This window comes from Ursus americanus, chromosome 6 (assembly GCF_024610735.1).
Source record: "Ursus americanus isolate L20-20 chromosome 6, mUrsAme1.1.p, whole genome shotgun sequence".
Classification (NCBI taxonomy): Eukaryota; Metazoa; Chordata; class Mammalia; order Carnivora; family Ursidae; genus Ursus; species Ursus americanus.
This window is the reverse complement of record NC_142132.1, coordinates 29950101-29964270: the sequence shown is the minus strand read 5'-3', so window position 1 is coordinate 29964270 and position 14170 is coordinate 29950101. Positions and strand designations below refer to the sequence as shown.

Below are 14170 nucleotides of genomic sequence, written 5' to 3'. Positions count from 1 at the left end.
ATCTTAGGATATATTCTCGAGGAAGAAACAGAGAGTAAAAGGTTAGCAATCTTCCTAAGGGTTTGACTAACATAGAAGAGTTCTAGCTCAATAAGGTGTGGCAATCAGGGAATTACTTCCAGCAGCCTGTTCTGGGTCCCCAATCCACCTACCTCTAAATGCTGGACCTAATATGTTAGCTCTCACCAACACCAGACTTTGGCTAGAGTGGAAGGGGCTTGAGAAAACTCCTAAACTTCCAGTTCCCTTAAGTCTGTGGTCTCAGAACAAAGCTGTGAGCAGAACTGGGTAGAGGCTCACTCTGGTACTAGGGTAAGTCCAAACTGACTGAGAAAAGGAGCACTCTAGTTAGGATTCATAGCTCGTGACTGGCACCAATTTAGACATCAGGCACTCTTAGCCCTGCTCGTGCCAGGGCGTGGAAGGCCCAGCTGCTGCCCCTGCTCCTGAGAAAGAGCCAAGGGGAAAAATGTGTAGGCTGTAGGGTGGGGGAAGGGAAAACAGCCAGATTAACAGGACAAACCAAGGAACTGACAGTTGGGCTCTGTACCCAATTCCTTAATGGCAACACTGAAGTGAAGAGAGATACTCATTTCTGGGTTATACACTATAAAAGAGTATTGCACAATTTGGAAAGGTGGAAGAGGGTGTCTTTTGGAACCACTTGGCCAAATGAAGCCCAGGAAACTCTGCTGAAAACCCTTTCTAAACACTAAATTTCAGTATGGCCACAGAGGTAGCAATTGTGCATAGGAAGCTATAAAGGACTGATAACTGTTACTAGTAAAGAGCATCACTGAATCATCATTCTTCTCCAGCAACACCATCGAAGTCTTTTGTGAATGCTGGGCTAGGGTCCATTGTTGGAAATACCTAAGTGCTATAAGACAAAGACCTAATAAGCCCCACTCAGTTGCCTCTAATTTTTTCATTAAAAATGATGTATAATTTACATACAGTGAAATGACCAGATATTAGCAGTATAACTTGATGAGCTTTAGCAAATGTATACCCTGAGTAATGAACACCCCAATCAAGATGTGAACTATTTCCATCACTGGGCAAAGTTCCCCCATGCCCTTGACTAGTCAATTCCCTCTCCTACAGGTTACCTCAAATTTGATAAATAAAAAAGACTTCTTCAGTATTATGAAATTGGCTGCTTTATAATTACAAATAAACACCCATTTGCATGTGATTCCTTGAATCCCAGTGTATGGGTGAACCCTCCTGGCAGAGCCTTTTGATCTGCTTACTTTTCACGAGGATCCTATCTTGAATAAATGCAGCACAAACATAAAAGACAAGTATAAAAGTAATACAAAATTAGGAAAAAATGAAGAGATGTTATTTATATTAGCTCTATAGCTATTACACAATAATAAATGAGAGAAAGGAAAATGATGAGTACGGTGGCAAAAAACTAGAATCAGTATTTTGAGGATGTTTTCAAAAAGGTAACTAAATCTAACGTTTTATTCTAGTTCTGTTGCATTTACCTCAGAAATGTCTTTTATTTTATTTTTTTTAATTTATTTATTTGAGGGACAGCACATGTGCACACACGTGGGGGGGGGGGCAGAGGGAGAGAGTCTCAAGGGGACTCTGCCCTGAGGGCAGACCTCAAGGTGGGACTCAATCTCAAGACCCTGAAATCAGGACCTGAGCCGAAACAGAGTCAGACACTCAACCGACTGCACCACCCAGGTGCCTCAGAAATGTCTTTTAAATATGACTCTTCCTTGGGGTGCCTGGGTGGCTCAGTCCGTTAAGTGGCTGCCTTCAGCTCAGGTCATGATCCCAGGGTCCTTCCTGAGCAGGGAGCCTACTTCTCTCTTGCCTGCCATTCTCCTTGCTTGGTGCTTGCTCTCTCCCTCTCTCTCTGTGTCAAATACATAAATAAAATCTAAAAAAAAAAAAAAAAACACATAAGTATGACTCTTCCTTTTCATCCCTATAACCAAACTACATAGTAGCGGTCCTCTGCTCTTTTGGTGTGCTAAAAAATGTTCTGGAATTTTTAGATAGTGGTAATGGTTGTGGAACATTATGAATGTTAAAAGCCAATTAATTGTACACTTAAAATTATTAATGTGAATTTTACCTCAATTTTTAAAAAAGGCCTTTTAATTCATCCACATTCTATCTAGAATTATCTCCCTAAACTGTACAACTACTTCTCTGCCCACCAATCTCCTTTTGCTCCTTACTGCCTGAGACCTGACTCCTTGGATTGATGTCCTTCACGATTTAGCCCCCAAATCACCTCTAGTCTCACATTTCATCATGACTCCTACCATTCCGTCACATGTCCCAAAGTATCAAGGTCTTCCATATCCTTAATCCTGTAAATTTCGATTGGTTTTAAATGTCTCCTTTCGGCCCTTGTCAAAGTTCAATTCTTCAAGACACAGCTCAAATGTCAACTCTTTTTGTGAAGCCCTCCTTGATTCCCCAAATCCCTTCTGTGTTTCTCCCTAATTCTTTAACAAAATTGTGTGTATTTGTTTTCATTTATTCATTTAACATTTATTAAGCACCTATTATAAATCAGGCACTGGGTTAGGCCTGGAGACAGAAATACAGACAGGGAGCTCTTAAGGAGTCCAGTCTGTTGGAGCAGAAAGACATTTAAAACAATCACAGCATTAACAAGCTCAGTGTTACCATAGTGATATAAACAGACTTAGTTAGCATAAGAAAGGAGTAAACTTCCTGGGTTTATGAACCATCCATCACTAACTTTAAGTGATTCATTCTCTTAACACTGTAAATTCTCCCAAACAAAAAATACCTGAATATCTGGAAGTATCGTTAATTATGCATTTGGACTCCTGGGATAAAAGAAGCTAATAAGGAGTTAATTCTCCTAAAGGTAGTCCCACTGGCATTAAGGAAAAACAAGCATAAGTTCCTTTCCCTACATAAGTAGACCTAAGTTTTTCCAGTGTGTCCAAGATTTACTCTAAAAATGGACGTACCAGCACCTCCTAACTACCCACACTTCCCTCAGCAGGGCACCAGTTCATGTGGAACACTGAGGAGTCATCAAAGAAGTATTTATATGAGACTGACAGAATGCACAATCAGATCTCTGTCTGATGGAGTTGCGGCCTCTTGAGAATCTGGAGGAGCAGCCAATGGAGGAAGGGGGAAGGATGTGAAAGAGCAGGAGAAAGAAAAATCCCAATCAGGACTCAGTTCTAATCAAGCTCTCAAAATGCCTTTTCTGTTGAGGCTGTCACAGACATTTCACAGAATTATTTTATTGTTGTTGAACAATCTTTTGGTTTCAGGAATAGTGGTCTCCCACTAAAGTGGAAAAATACAATAAAGACCAAAATGAAGGAAAACCCAAATAACTGAAAGGAAGAAAATTTATATCCATCAACATGTCCAAACCTCACACTCTTCAAAATCAGTTTCCTTCCCAACCTCCACTTTTGGACAAAGGACTTCTCTTTTGCTCATCCTCAGGCTCAAAACCTTGGGGTCATCTTGGAGTCCTTCTTCTTCAAGCCCTGTAACTAGTTAGGCCTCAAATTCCACAGATTCTTCCTTCAAAGTCTCTCATTCCGTTCACTTACATGGTTTTTTACTGCATACTTAGTTATGCTAGTCTCCAGGAGACTCCAGTGGTAGGCATAGGACAGGATGTGGAGAGATATACAGAAATAGCTACTAAACATGTCTTTTAATAAGTGAGGGGTTATGAACAAGTCTACTTAAAGTGCTAATAAATGAGTGGTTGAGAAATAAATACCACAAAGATTTTGAAGCGTGAGATGATGTCTGGCTGGAGTAATCAGGAAACACTTGGAGGGCAGGCAGTGAGCACTCAAGCTGGGCCTTGAATCTGAGGTCTAACTTGGATAAGATGGAGCTAGTGAAAGGAACTGGGAATGAAAGCACTCAGGGAATAGCAAATCCAGGCAGCCGCCCGGAACTAAAGGTCCAGGAGGGACTGCTAAGAATGAGGGCTGGGGCCAGGTAGTGGCAACCTTTGAATGCTAGGATGAAAAGCCTTTAACTGTAGGGTGCCTGGGTGGCTAGTTGGTTAAGCATCTGACTCTTGGTTTCGGCTCAGGTCATGACCTCGGGGTCCCTGCTCAGTCAAGTCTGCTTGTCTCTCTCCCTCTGCTCCTTCCCCTACTCTCTCTGGAATAAGTAAAACCTTTTTTTAAAAAATTATTTATTTATTTATTTATTTATTTATTTATTTATTTGACAGAGAGAGAGAGAGAGAGCCAGAGAGCATGGGGGGGGGAAGGCAGAGGGAGGAGAAGCAGGCACCCCTAAATAAAATCTTTTAAAAAAAGAGGGCACCTGGGTGGCTCAGCCAGTTAAGCATCTGCCTTTGGCCCAGGTCAGGATCCATCCAGCCCCAAGATGGGCTCCTTGCTCACGGGGGAGCCTGCTTCTCCTTCTCCCTCTGCCTGCCACTCTGGCTGCTTCAGGCCCAGGTGCTCTCTCTGTCAAATAAATAGATTAAAAAAAAAAAAAAAAGCATTTAACCCTTAGCCTACCAGGCTATTTCTTTTCCATCATTTGTACCTTTACATCTGACACCTACTTTCTTCAAGAACTCCAGTGCAAAGGTACAAAACAAAGTGGGTGATAGCTGCCTGATAGAAGGGTGTTCCTTCTGCATTTACAATTTGTAGGACAGGCTGCTGCTGTGAGTGGGTGAATAGAAAGCTGGTCCCTTTAGTGCTAACAAAACTAGACTCAGGCTGGATTAGAATGCTTCAAAACCCTTGTCAGCCTTCAAAACCTTAACTAGGGCTGTGATCTCAGATTGAGAATACCAATTTAATCCTTCTTAAATTTGCTTTCATTATATGACTCCCTTGCTGAAGGATCTACAATGATTTCTATTACCTATAATAGGTCATTCAAATCCCTCTGCCTGGAATCCAAGGTTATGCATAATCCAACCCCACCAAACCTTTTCCACTTTATGTTACTACCAACCTCCTTTCCTAGTCAGGAGGGCTAAAATACAACAGGGCTAGTGTTACAGTCTTAGTTGAGCTGAGTTACATTTAAACTAGACAACAGTTTAGGCCATTTTTTCCAGGCATAAAAAAATATAAATTTATTTATAAGATTGGCAGTCCTTATCCATGCTGTCTTCTCGAGTGTGTTTTGAATATGAAAAATCCAGAATTACTGTGTTCATAATGTATAAATGTGAAGGAATAGTTACAAATGGCACTGCTGTAACAGTAGGGGGTAGACGTAAGCATTTTTCAAAATCAGTGAATGTTACACTTAAGATTGTACACTTCATTGAATATAAACTATACACCAAAATAAACTATAAACAACCTCTAGTTAATAATATGCCTACCAAAGTATTTAGGAGGAAGTGTACTGATATCTACAATTTAAATAGATGGAAAGATACCTGACAAAGCAAGTTATATTAAAATGTTAATGGTAGTTTAGGTGGTGTGTGTAGGTGTGCCTGTTATGAAATTCTCTCCTGTATGTTTGAAATTTTTCATAATAAAACATTGGGAAAACATACTATACTTTATAAAACTGTAAAAAGTTAAAATTTGGTGGAATGACAGCATCAGGCTTTTGCTCTTTTTTTTTTTGTTTTTTTTTAAAGATTTTTTATTTATTTATTTGATGGAGAGAGAGACAGCCAGCGAGAGAGGGAACACAGGCAAGGGGGGTGGGAGAGGAAGAAGCAGCCTCCCAGAGGAGGAGCCTGATGTGGGGCTCGATCCTGGGACCCTGGGATCACCCACCCAGGCGCCCCAGGCTTTTGCTCTTTGCTGCTTCCTCGCCACTTTGCAAACCCCCATCTAGCCCCTTTTAAGGTGTGCTAATACTGTTTGCAGGGCTGTCTTTCCCACCACAGTATAAGCTCCTGGTGGGCATAGATCTAGTCTAATCTGTATTTATATTCCTATTGCTTTGTATCATGTTTGGAGAATAGTATGTGTTCAATAATGGTGGGATGACTGAATGAAAGTATAACTGCTAAGGACCAAAGTATCGGGGCGCTTGGGTGGCTCAGTCATTAAGCATCTGCATTCGGCTCAGAGCGTGATCCCAGGGTTCTGGGATGGAGCCCCACATGGGGCTCCCTGCTCAGCTGGGAGCCTGTTTCTTCCTCTCCCATTCCCCCTGCTTGTGTTCCCTCTCTCGCTGGCTGTCTCCCTCTGTCGAATAAATAAATAAAATCTTAAAAAAAAACAAACCCACAAAGTATTATACTTTCTCACAGATTCATTTCATTCATTTCTCACATATTCTAAAAGTTAATATGTCCAAGTTTCAAGAGAAATGTCTTTTGCTTTTTCCCAAGCACCAAAACTTCCAAAAATAGACAAACTCATTTGCATTCACGAATTTGGTATTCCATTACTTAAACAAATCTGAAGGACTGCTAACACTCAACTTTTCAGATTTTTTTTTTCCTAAAAGAGTGAAATCTATGACTCCCAAGGAAATCTGGAATTCGTTTTATTCAAAGCTTAGACAAGCTGTGAGAACTAAGAGATCCCTGAACCGGTCAAAAGCAGGAAACTGGAGATCTGGCGAAAATAAAAAACAAACATCACATAAAAAAGTCATGAAGCAAATTAATCAAGAACTTTACCAAGAAACGGAAGGAAAGTCTTAAGGAGCATACGCGGAATATCTCAAACTGCCCCCCCAGACTGGCTTCTTCCCTCCTCTCTCCTATGACAGCCAGTCAGAGATCGCGCCGCGCGGCCACTCCCAACATGCCACGCGACTAGAGCTGATGCCGCCGAAGATGCTGCTTCTCACGTCAACCTCCGCCAAACAACGTGGTTTAGCGGCGGGAGTACCAGATTCTGGACTGGAGGACCTGGCTCTGAGTCCCAGCTGCCCCCCCGCCTGATGTGCGAGTCTCTTGCCTTCTCCCGGCTTCAGTTTCCTCACCTGTGACTCGCTAATGACTCTCTAATCCCCGCTGGCGCACAGAGTGACTATCTACTAACACGAGGGGCGTAAAAGCGCTTTAAGGAAGATGCAAGCGACTCTCAATTTGTTACGGCTCTTAAGCACGCGGTGCTCACAACAAGCCCCAGACCAATCTCTCAAAGTCACCGCTGTCCCTCACTCCCTTCCCGCCCGGCGGCTGTACTGAGGCCGCTCCCTCTTGTCGGTCCCATGCGGAAGCCGCGCGGCGCCGTCTGCCGTACCTGCAGCCACTTGGTCAGCGGGGCCCTCCTGCTGACCCATGACGAAGTCGTGCACGAGGCCCCACAGGGCGCCCGTAGGCGCCACCGCCTCCAGAGCGGCGGCGGCGGCCATGACGCGATCTAGAGACCGTGGGAGGGGAAGTGGGCGGTGGCACGGGACGGGCCTCTGAGCGCACGCGCCTCCTGAGCCAATCGCCTGGCCAAGGTTAAAGGGGCGGGGCGCTCCCTGGATCACGTGCCTGCCGGCTCCCGGCCAGGCGGTTCCAGGGAGGGATGGGACGGTCCCTCCCTGAGGGGCGGGGCTTGGAGTCGGGGCGGTGGCGCGGGCAGGGAAGACCGCTGCTGGGCACGCAGCCGGGGGCCATTGAGGGCGAATAATTCCCGGCCCCGCTACCCGGGAGACTGGTGGCGGGGCGGGCACCTGGCTGGGTGGGGCCAAGGGGCGGTACACACCCTGGGGGAAGCCAATGAGAAAATCAGGCCTGGCCCGAGGGGGCGGTGCCGTCGGTCACATGCGCACCTGGGGCGGGCGGCGGCGGATGCGCGGGCACCGCGAGCCGGCGGCAGGGAGCGGGGCCGGGCTGGGGCGGGGTTAGGCAGGTGAGTGACAGGCTCCGGGGGGCCGGCCCCAGCTGGGAGCCCAGAGCGAGCAGGGAGTAGCTGCGGCGGTGCCCGCCCCCTCTCTCCGCCACTCCAGCGGAGCTGGTCTCCGGCCGGGCACCGTCGCGGGCCCCCCTGGCCCGGCCACCTGGGACTGTGCTGGGGAATCGGCCACCTCCCTCTCTCCCCTCGCCCGCAAAGTTTGTGGCAAAGCCGGCGCCCGGGCAGAGCGCGCCCCCGGGGGGAGATCGAGGAGCGCCCGATGCCGGGAGGCAGGAGCCGTTGACCCGGGACGTCGCGGTCAGGGGCAGGAGCGCGAAGCAGCCGACAAGCCCGCCGCCTCCGGTGCATGGGGCCCGGCTAAAGAGCCAGAATGGGCAACTGCGTGGGGAGACAGCGCCGGGAGAGGCCGGCCGCCCCGGGACACCCCCGCAAGCGAGCAGGTAACGACGAGGGAGGGAGCAGGGCCACGGGCGCCTCGCCAGTTGTCCCCCTCCTCGCCCAAGCCCTGGGCTTCCCGAGCTACCTCCCACGGCTCCTGGCGCCTGGGTTTCCCAGATGGCTGCTCCGGAGCCAGACGGGGGCCCGCTCCCCAGCCCTGGTGGCCGGGGGAGCCGAGTTGGGACAACTGCGAGCGCTGACCCGGCTGCGAGCCCAACTCGCTCCAACTGGGAAGCTCCTAGTGGGGGTGGGGGCGGGGGCAGGAAATGTTTGCAGACCGCAGCGGGGCCGGCGGAGGGGAGGGGGCCCGGGACCGGGGCGCCGCTGGCCTGGCAGCCGGGTCGGGGTCGGAGGCTGGCCCGTCGGGGCACGACGCGGGCGGCCAGTCTTCCCCAGAACTCGGAGTGAGCGAGAACTGTCGCTCTTCCAGAGACTGTCTGTGTCATTATCGGGCTGCAGATCGTGTCTGCCGGAATCCAACTGGCAAAAGCAGCGCAGGACTCTGGGAAAGAAATCTTTATTTTTCCCGCAGGGCTTTTTAGAGCCTCCCGGCTGTCTGAAGTCTAGAAAAGGTGGGGTGTGGGGTGGGAATCGCGCTCGGGTTTGTTGGGATCCTTCCCAGCCTTGGGGATGGGATCTGCTCCCTGGTGATCGGCGAGGGCCGGGCAGCGCCTTCTCACTTTCTTGGTACACTCCTCCTATACTGGCGCTTCGCCCTGGTAGGAGGTCTGGCGTTCGTTTCCCCGGGTCTTGTACTCACTTCCTTCTCTGAGGGTGTTGCAAGGACCTTCTGAGAATGATAAAAATCGTATACTTTAGAGTTCAAAGGGACCTTCAAAACTTGCCTGGAGTCCAGACAGACCTAACTCCTCCTGTCTGTGTAGAAGCCCAGATCCAGAGAGGTTGAACAACTTGCCCAAAGCCACACAGCTAGTTAGTAGTGCAGCTGGGGCTAGAACGCAGTCTCCTCTTACCCAATTGCCACATATCCCTTTATGTAAGAGGAGCCACAGGCATAGTTGTTAATGAAGTGGAAATTCTAGTTGGAATTTCCTGTGTCCTTTGACACTGAAGGTGTGTTGCTTGGATTGTGGAAACTGGGAAGGAAGATGAGGGGAAACGTGGGGGAAGCAGAGAAGGATGTCTGTGTGGTGAACAGGATGACTTGTGGAAGAAGAAACATGTTTTTCTGGGGGTAGAGGGACGAGGTAAACTTAACATTGAAAACATTTTGGCAACCGTGGCCATTCTGAGGAAAGTTGATTCTCAAACCCAAGGGCTTTCTTTCTTTCATTCATTCGTTTATTCGACGAATATTTATTATTTATGTGCTCCGTTCACATGATTGATTTTGTAGCATTTTTCACTGGTGACAGCCTCTCATACTTGAAACTCTTCCCCCTTCCCTTCTCCGCATTAGATTATCTGTTTGTTTGTTTTTTTTTTCTGATCACTGCTGCTTACCATCACATCACCTCCTAGGTGTGGGCACACCCATGGTTCAGTTTGACTTTTTTTTTTTTTCTTCTCATACTCCCTCACAGAGAAATTATACTCAGTCCCACAACTCTGTCCACTGGGAACACCCGTACGCTGTATATTCGACTATTACTTGTCATACTCCAAACTCATATCAGTAAATGCCCACTGGACACGCTGAGGTAGTTATTCTTAGATTCAACACTTTTTTTTTTTTTTAAGATTTTATTTATTTATTTAACAGAGATAGAGACAGCCAGCGAGAGAGGGAACACAGCAGAGGGAGTGGGAGAGGAAGAAGCAGGCTCATAGTGGAGGAGCCTGATGTGGGGCTCGATCCCATAACGCCCTGAGCCGAAGGCAGACGCTTAACCGCTGTGCCACCCAGGCGCCCCAGATTCCACACTTCTAAAATCAAGTTCTGCATCGCTCCCTTCCCCAGCTTCCCTTTACTCTCCCATTCTTGCAGCTGCCTAACTTTGTACTTTGAAGATGTCTCTCTGCTGACTTTCTCTGCCTCCCAGCCAGTCAGCCACTGGGACCTGCTGGTTCTTCCTTGAGAAGTTGTACAAAGCTGCTCCTTCCACTCTGCTTCACTCCCTTGTCATCTCAAGTTCAACCCACTTCCCAGGCTGAAGTTAGTTCCCCACCAAAGGCAAGTTCATCTTCAGTCATTCATCTGATACCTGCACACTGTGCCCCCCCACCCGAAGATGTTTGTTTAATTAACCTGTTTCACACCCCATAATTCTATGTTCAGGAATCTTTTTTTTTTTAACAGAAAGTACTTTTTTAAAGTAAATTCTACACCCAGCATGGGGCTCGAACTCATAACCGCAAGATCAAGAGTTGCATGCTCTACTGACTGAGCCAGCCACATGCCCCTGTTTAGAAATCTTTTTGCACCTCTCCACTTTTGTAAGAACTTTAACTTTCAAGGCTGTTCAGTTTGGTCTAGTTCTTTTTTAAGGCGTGATTTCTTTCTCTTCCCTGAATTAAGGCCACCAGTGTTTGCTCATTGCCATTTCTTTCCCCCTTCTTATCAAGAGCCTTTCTTCCTTTCAAGGTTCGCCTCAAATCCCATATCTTTCTAGAAACACCTTGCCTGACAATTCCAACTCCCCCCCCTTCTGAGAACTCCTGCAGACACATTATGCTACTTACTTAACAATTATCTACTCCATATTATTAGTCATTTCTTTGATGTTTACAATCTTATATCAGCAACTACCCTGCAGACCTTGAAGACCTGGGTTCTGTCTTATCCTTGTGTGTCTCTCACACTCACTCATATAGCTGTACACATATACACATGCCCATGCACACACACACACACACACACACACACACACTCAGCACTTAGCACAATGACTTGTACAAGAGGAAGCACTCAATATTTGTTGATTTTAGAACATTAACCGGACTATATCCTAGCATCCAAATTTTTCGTGTAAACAGTTAACTGAAGTATATATATCTGCATTTCTTTACCTGCTAGTGTATCATTTTTTTGGTTCTGTAGGTCTTCCTATGAATAGCTTTATTCATAAAGTCCAAAGCCAAGGGGAACTCTGTAGGATGACAAGTTTGGTATGAGGGAAGAAATCCTTCTTAACTTCACAGTGTGCACCTGGCATTCCTGTAACATCTGCAGCTTACCCTTTGACAAAGACATAGTTTGATGTTGTAACACTAATGCCTAAAACTCCCCAGCTGCCTTGGTAACTCTTACCTTTCCTTTGCCACTGATGTAATGGGAAGAAACCATCAATAGAGAGCTAGAACCTGAATTCTAGTCCTGGGCCTGTAACTGGGTGACCCTGGGCAAGTCCTCAAACCTCTCTCGGATCACACTTCGAGTGTCTCAGAAAGGGACAGGGTTGTACAAGATCATTAGAGCTGTTTCATCATCTTCACAAAGACAACTGTTCAAAACTGCGAAGTTATTGAGTTGAAATCTTATGCCTTGTTATGTCACCCTTTGGCCTTAGTTCTGTCCTCCTAGTCACTTGGCAGGTAAAGCAGAGACACGACACCCGTTGGTCAGGCCATTTTGCGTTAGCCGAGGTTTGTGATTATCATTCTTTTTTATTTTTTAACTGTTACTCGTAATGCATCCCCAGAACTATGTTCCCCCTTAGGTACTGGGTGGTCCTTAGTATGCTTCAGAGAATACTTGGGGATTTACCCATGTGGGGGGCTCCTACCACCCGGGACATATACCCTGAGTAGATCGATACCTCTGCCTCTCCCCCAGCCACCCCAGGGAGAAAGCGAGGTGGTAGAACAGGCAAGTCTCTTGCCCAGCTCCACCCTTTGAGAATGTGGCGGGGCTGAAACCCAAATATCTGACTCTGTGATGTGCCAGGCATATCCACTTACGTTCTGGAATCTCAAGCCCGGTGTGGACAGACCCAGGGCCCTGTTTTGAGCTGGTTGGGCTTGGCGCTGTGGTTGCAAGAGAGTCTGCTTCTCATTGTGTGGGCTGCTGTGGCTATTCTTGAGGGAGTAATTGGGCAACTTCTCCATTTGCCCAGTAAATATTTACTGAGTGCCAGGTACCTTGCTGGCTGTGAACAGACATGGTCTTTGGCCACATGGAGCTTACAGTTTAGGGGTGGAGGGAGTTAATAAACATATAGCCGTGCAAATTACATGTGATCATACATGGAAATCCTGTATGATAAGACACACAATTGTGTATTGCTATACAGCTGGTGACTCGCACGTTTATAATTTCAGCCCATCCTCTTCAGCTCCAGCCTTGTATGTTCTGGTATTCACCACATGTGGCATCTAAAGGGCTTCTCAGTGTAACATGTCCAAAACAAAAGGAACCCGCACCCTCCACCCCTGCTCCTCCCAAAGTCTTCGTGTCTCAGTTAATGGTGATTTCGTCCTTCCAGTTGCCCAGGCCCCCAAAACTCTAGTCATCCCTGACACCTCCCTTTTCTCTCAATCCCACATCCATTTAATCAATCGATCCTATTGGCTTTGCCCCAAATATATCCAGAACCTGAGTCTCATCATCTGCACCGCTTTAGCCCTGGTCTAAGCTGCCGTGGGCCTCTTTACTGACCTTCCTGCTTCCTCCCTTGTCTCCCGACAGACTGTTTTCATCACAGCAGCCAGAGTGATGCTGCAAACTGTAAGTCAGATTTTGTTACTCCTTCGTTCCCTATCTCATTCAGAGTCCTTGTGTTGGCCTACAAGACACGATATGATTTCACCAGCTTACCTTTAAGCTGTCTCGTGCTCTTCATCCCCTGTTCCACCCCCTGATACCTGAATGGGTCCGTCCATTCCCTGCCTCCTCCACATCCCCTCAAATATTCCTCCTCAATCAAGCCCTTCGAGGTCATCCTTTGAAAACTCGGTCCCCTTCCCTATACTACTTGCTGTCAGCATTATCTACCCCCCTTCCCCGTTTTATTTTTCTCCATGGCAGTTACCATTATCTGGCATCGGCTGCCTCCCCTACTGCGTGCGGTCAGAGATTTTTATTTGTTTGCTCCCTGATACATAGAGCAATGCCTCGCATACAGTAGGTGCTTCATAAGTCTTTGTTGGATGAAGCTAGTGTGTGTAACAGAGTGGGAAAGGTCTATAGAAAAGCAGGAATGAGCAGACCCGATGCTCTCTCATGTGAGGTGGATATTAGGGCATGCATCTCATAAGCGGACCGAAGCTGCAACTTCCCAGTGCTGTGTTCTGTTCCTGAGCCTGGCGTCTCTCTCACCCCAGGCCTGGGTACGGTCTCAGATACCTGGGATAGAATTCCTTCCAGTTTGGGAGCCTCTTGCTAGGAGACATGGGGGCTAGAGCAGCAGAGAAGAGTCAAGTCCCCTCTCAGGGTCCTAACTGGGCAATGGCACTTTCTTGACATTTTATAGCATTTATTTATTTTTTTTGTTTTGTTTTGTTTTAATGATTTTTTATTATATTATGTTAGTCACCATACAGTACATCCCCGGTTTCCAATGTAAGGCTCGATGATTCATTAGTTGTGTATAACAATTTTATAGCATTTAAATGCATCTGAGAGTGGATCCCTCTCCCAGATACACATGGTATTTGTAGTCATGGGATGAGGTGGTCGAATAGACTGGAAAGCAGAAAGGTGGATTCCAGGCCTCTCTCTACCGAGCAACTTGCTGAGGAATTTTTAGAATCATAGCATTTTAGAGCTGAAAGGAACTTAAAGTTTTCTTTAACCTCTTTTTCTTTTCCAGCTATTAAAAAGAGAATAAAGGTATATCTACTCCCTGCCAAGTTCACAGAAATGTGGTGCAACCTATATAAAAACTGCATGGGCTTCTTTAAGTTTTGAGTGTGTTTGGGTCAAGACATTGTGGGGAAGTACTCAAGGTCAAGTGTATTCAAACGGGAAGAGGTCTAGTCTCTCTGCCCCTTTCTTGAGTGGTGATCTTGGGCAAGTCATTCGTTTTGTGTTCAGTTGA

General features: G+C 46.8%; 2 protein-coding genes across 5 annotated transcripts in view; one reads left to right on the top strand and one right to left on the bottom strand.

Moving 5' to 3' along the window:
- MMS19 (MMS19 cytosolic iron-sulfur assembly component) overlaps positions 1–7348 on the bottom strand; it is a 32058-nt gene extending 24710 nt beyond the window's left edge. The window contains exon 1 of one of the 3 annotated variants that reach the window (XM_045784957.2): positions 7191–7348. In XM_045784957.2, coding sequence (XP_045640913.2) covers positions 7191–7302 — 112 coding nt within the window. In that variant the 5' untranslated portion in view covers positions 7303–7348. The remainder of the gene's footprint in view (positions 1–7190) is intronic. The other 2 variants (XM_045784958.2, XM_045784960.2) reach the window with 2 other exon arrangements.
- Positions 7349–7767: 419 nt separating this feature from the next.
- UBTD1 (ubiquitin domain containing 1) overlaps positions 7768–14170 on the top strand; it is a 52638-nt gene continuing 46235 nt past the window's right edge. Inside the window, exons 1-2 of one of the 2 annotated variants that reach the window (XM_087862840.1) lie at positions 7768–8233; positions 12820–12858. Coding sequence is in view for 1 of the 2 variants with exons in the window: in XM_045784956.2 (XP_045640912.1) it covers positions 8164–8233 (70 nt within the window). In the remaining variant the exon portion in view is untranslated. The remainder of the gene's footprint in view (positions 8234–12819; positions 12859–14170) is intronic. The other variant, XM_045784956.2, reaches the window with a different exon arrangement.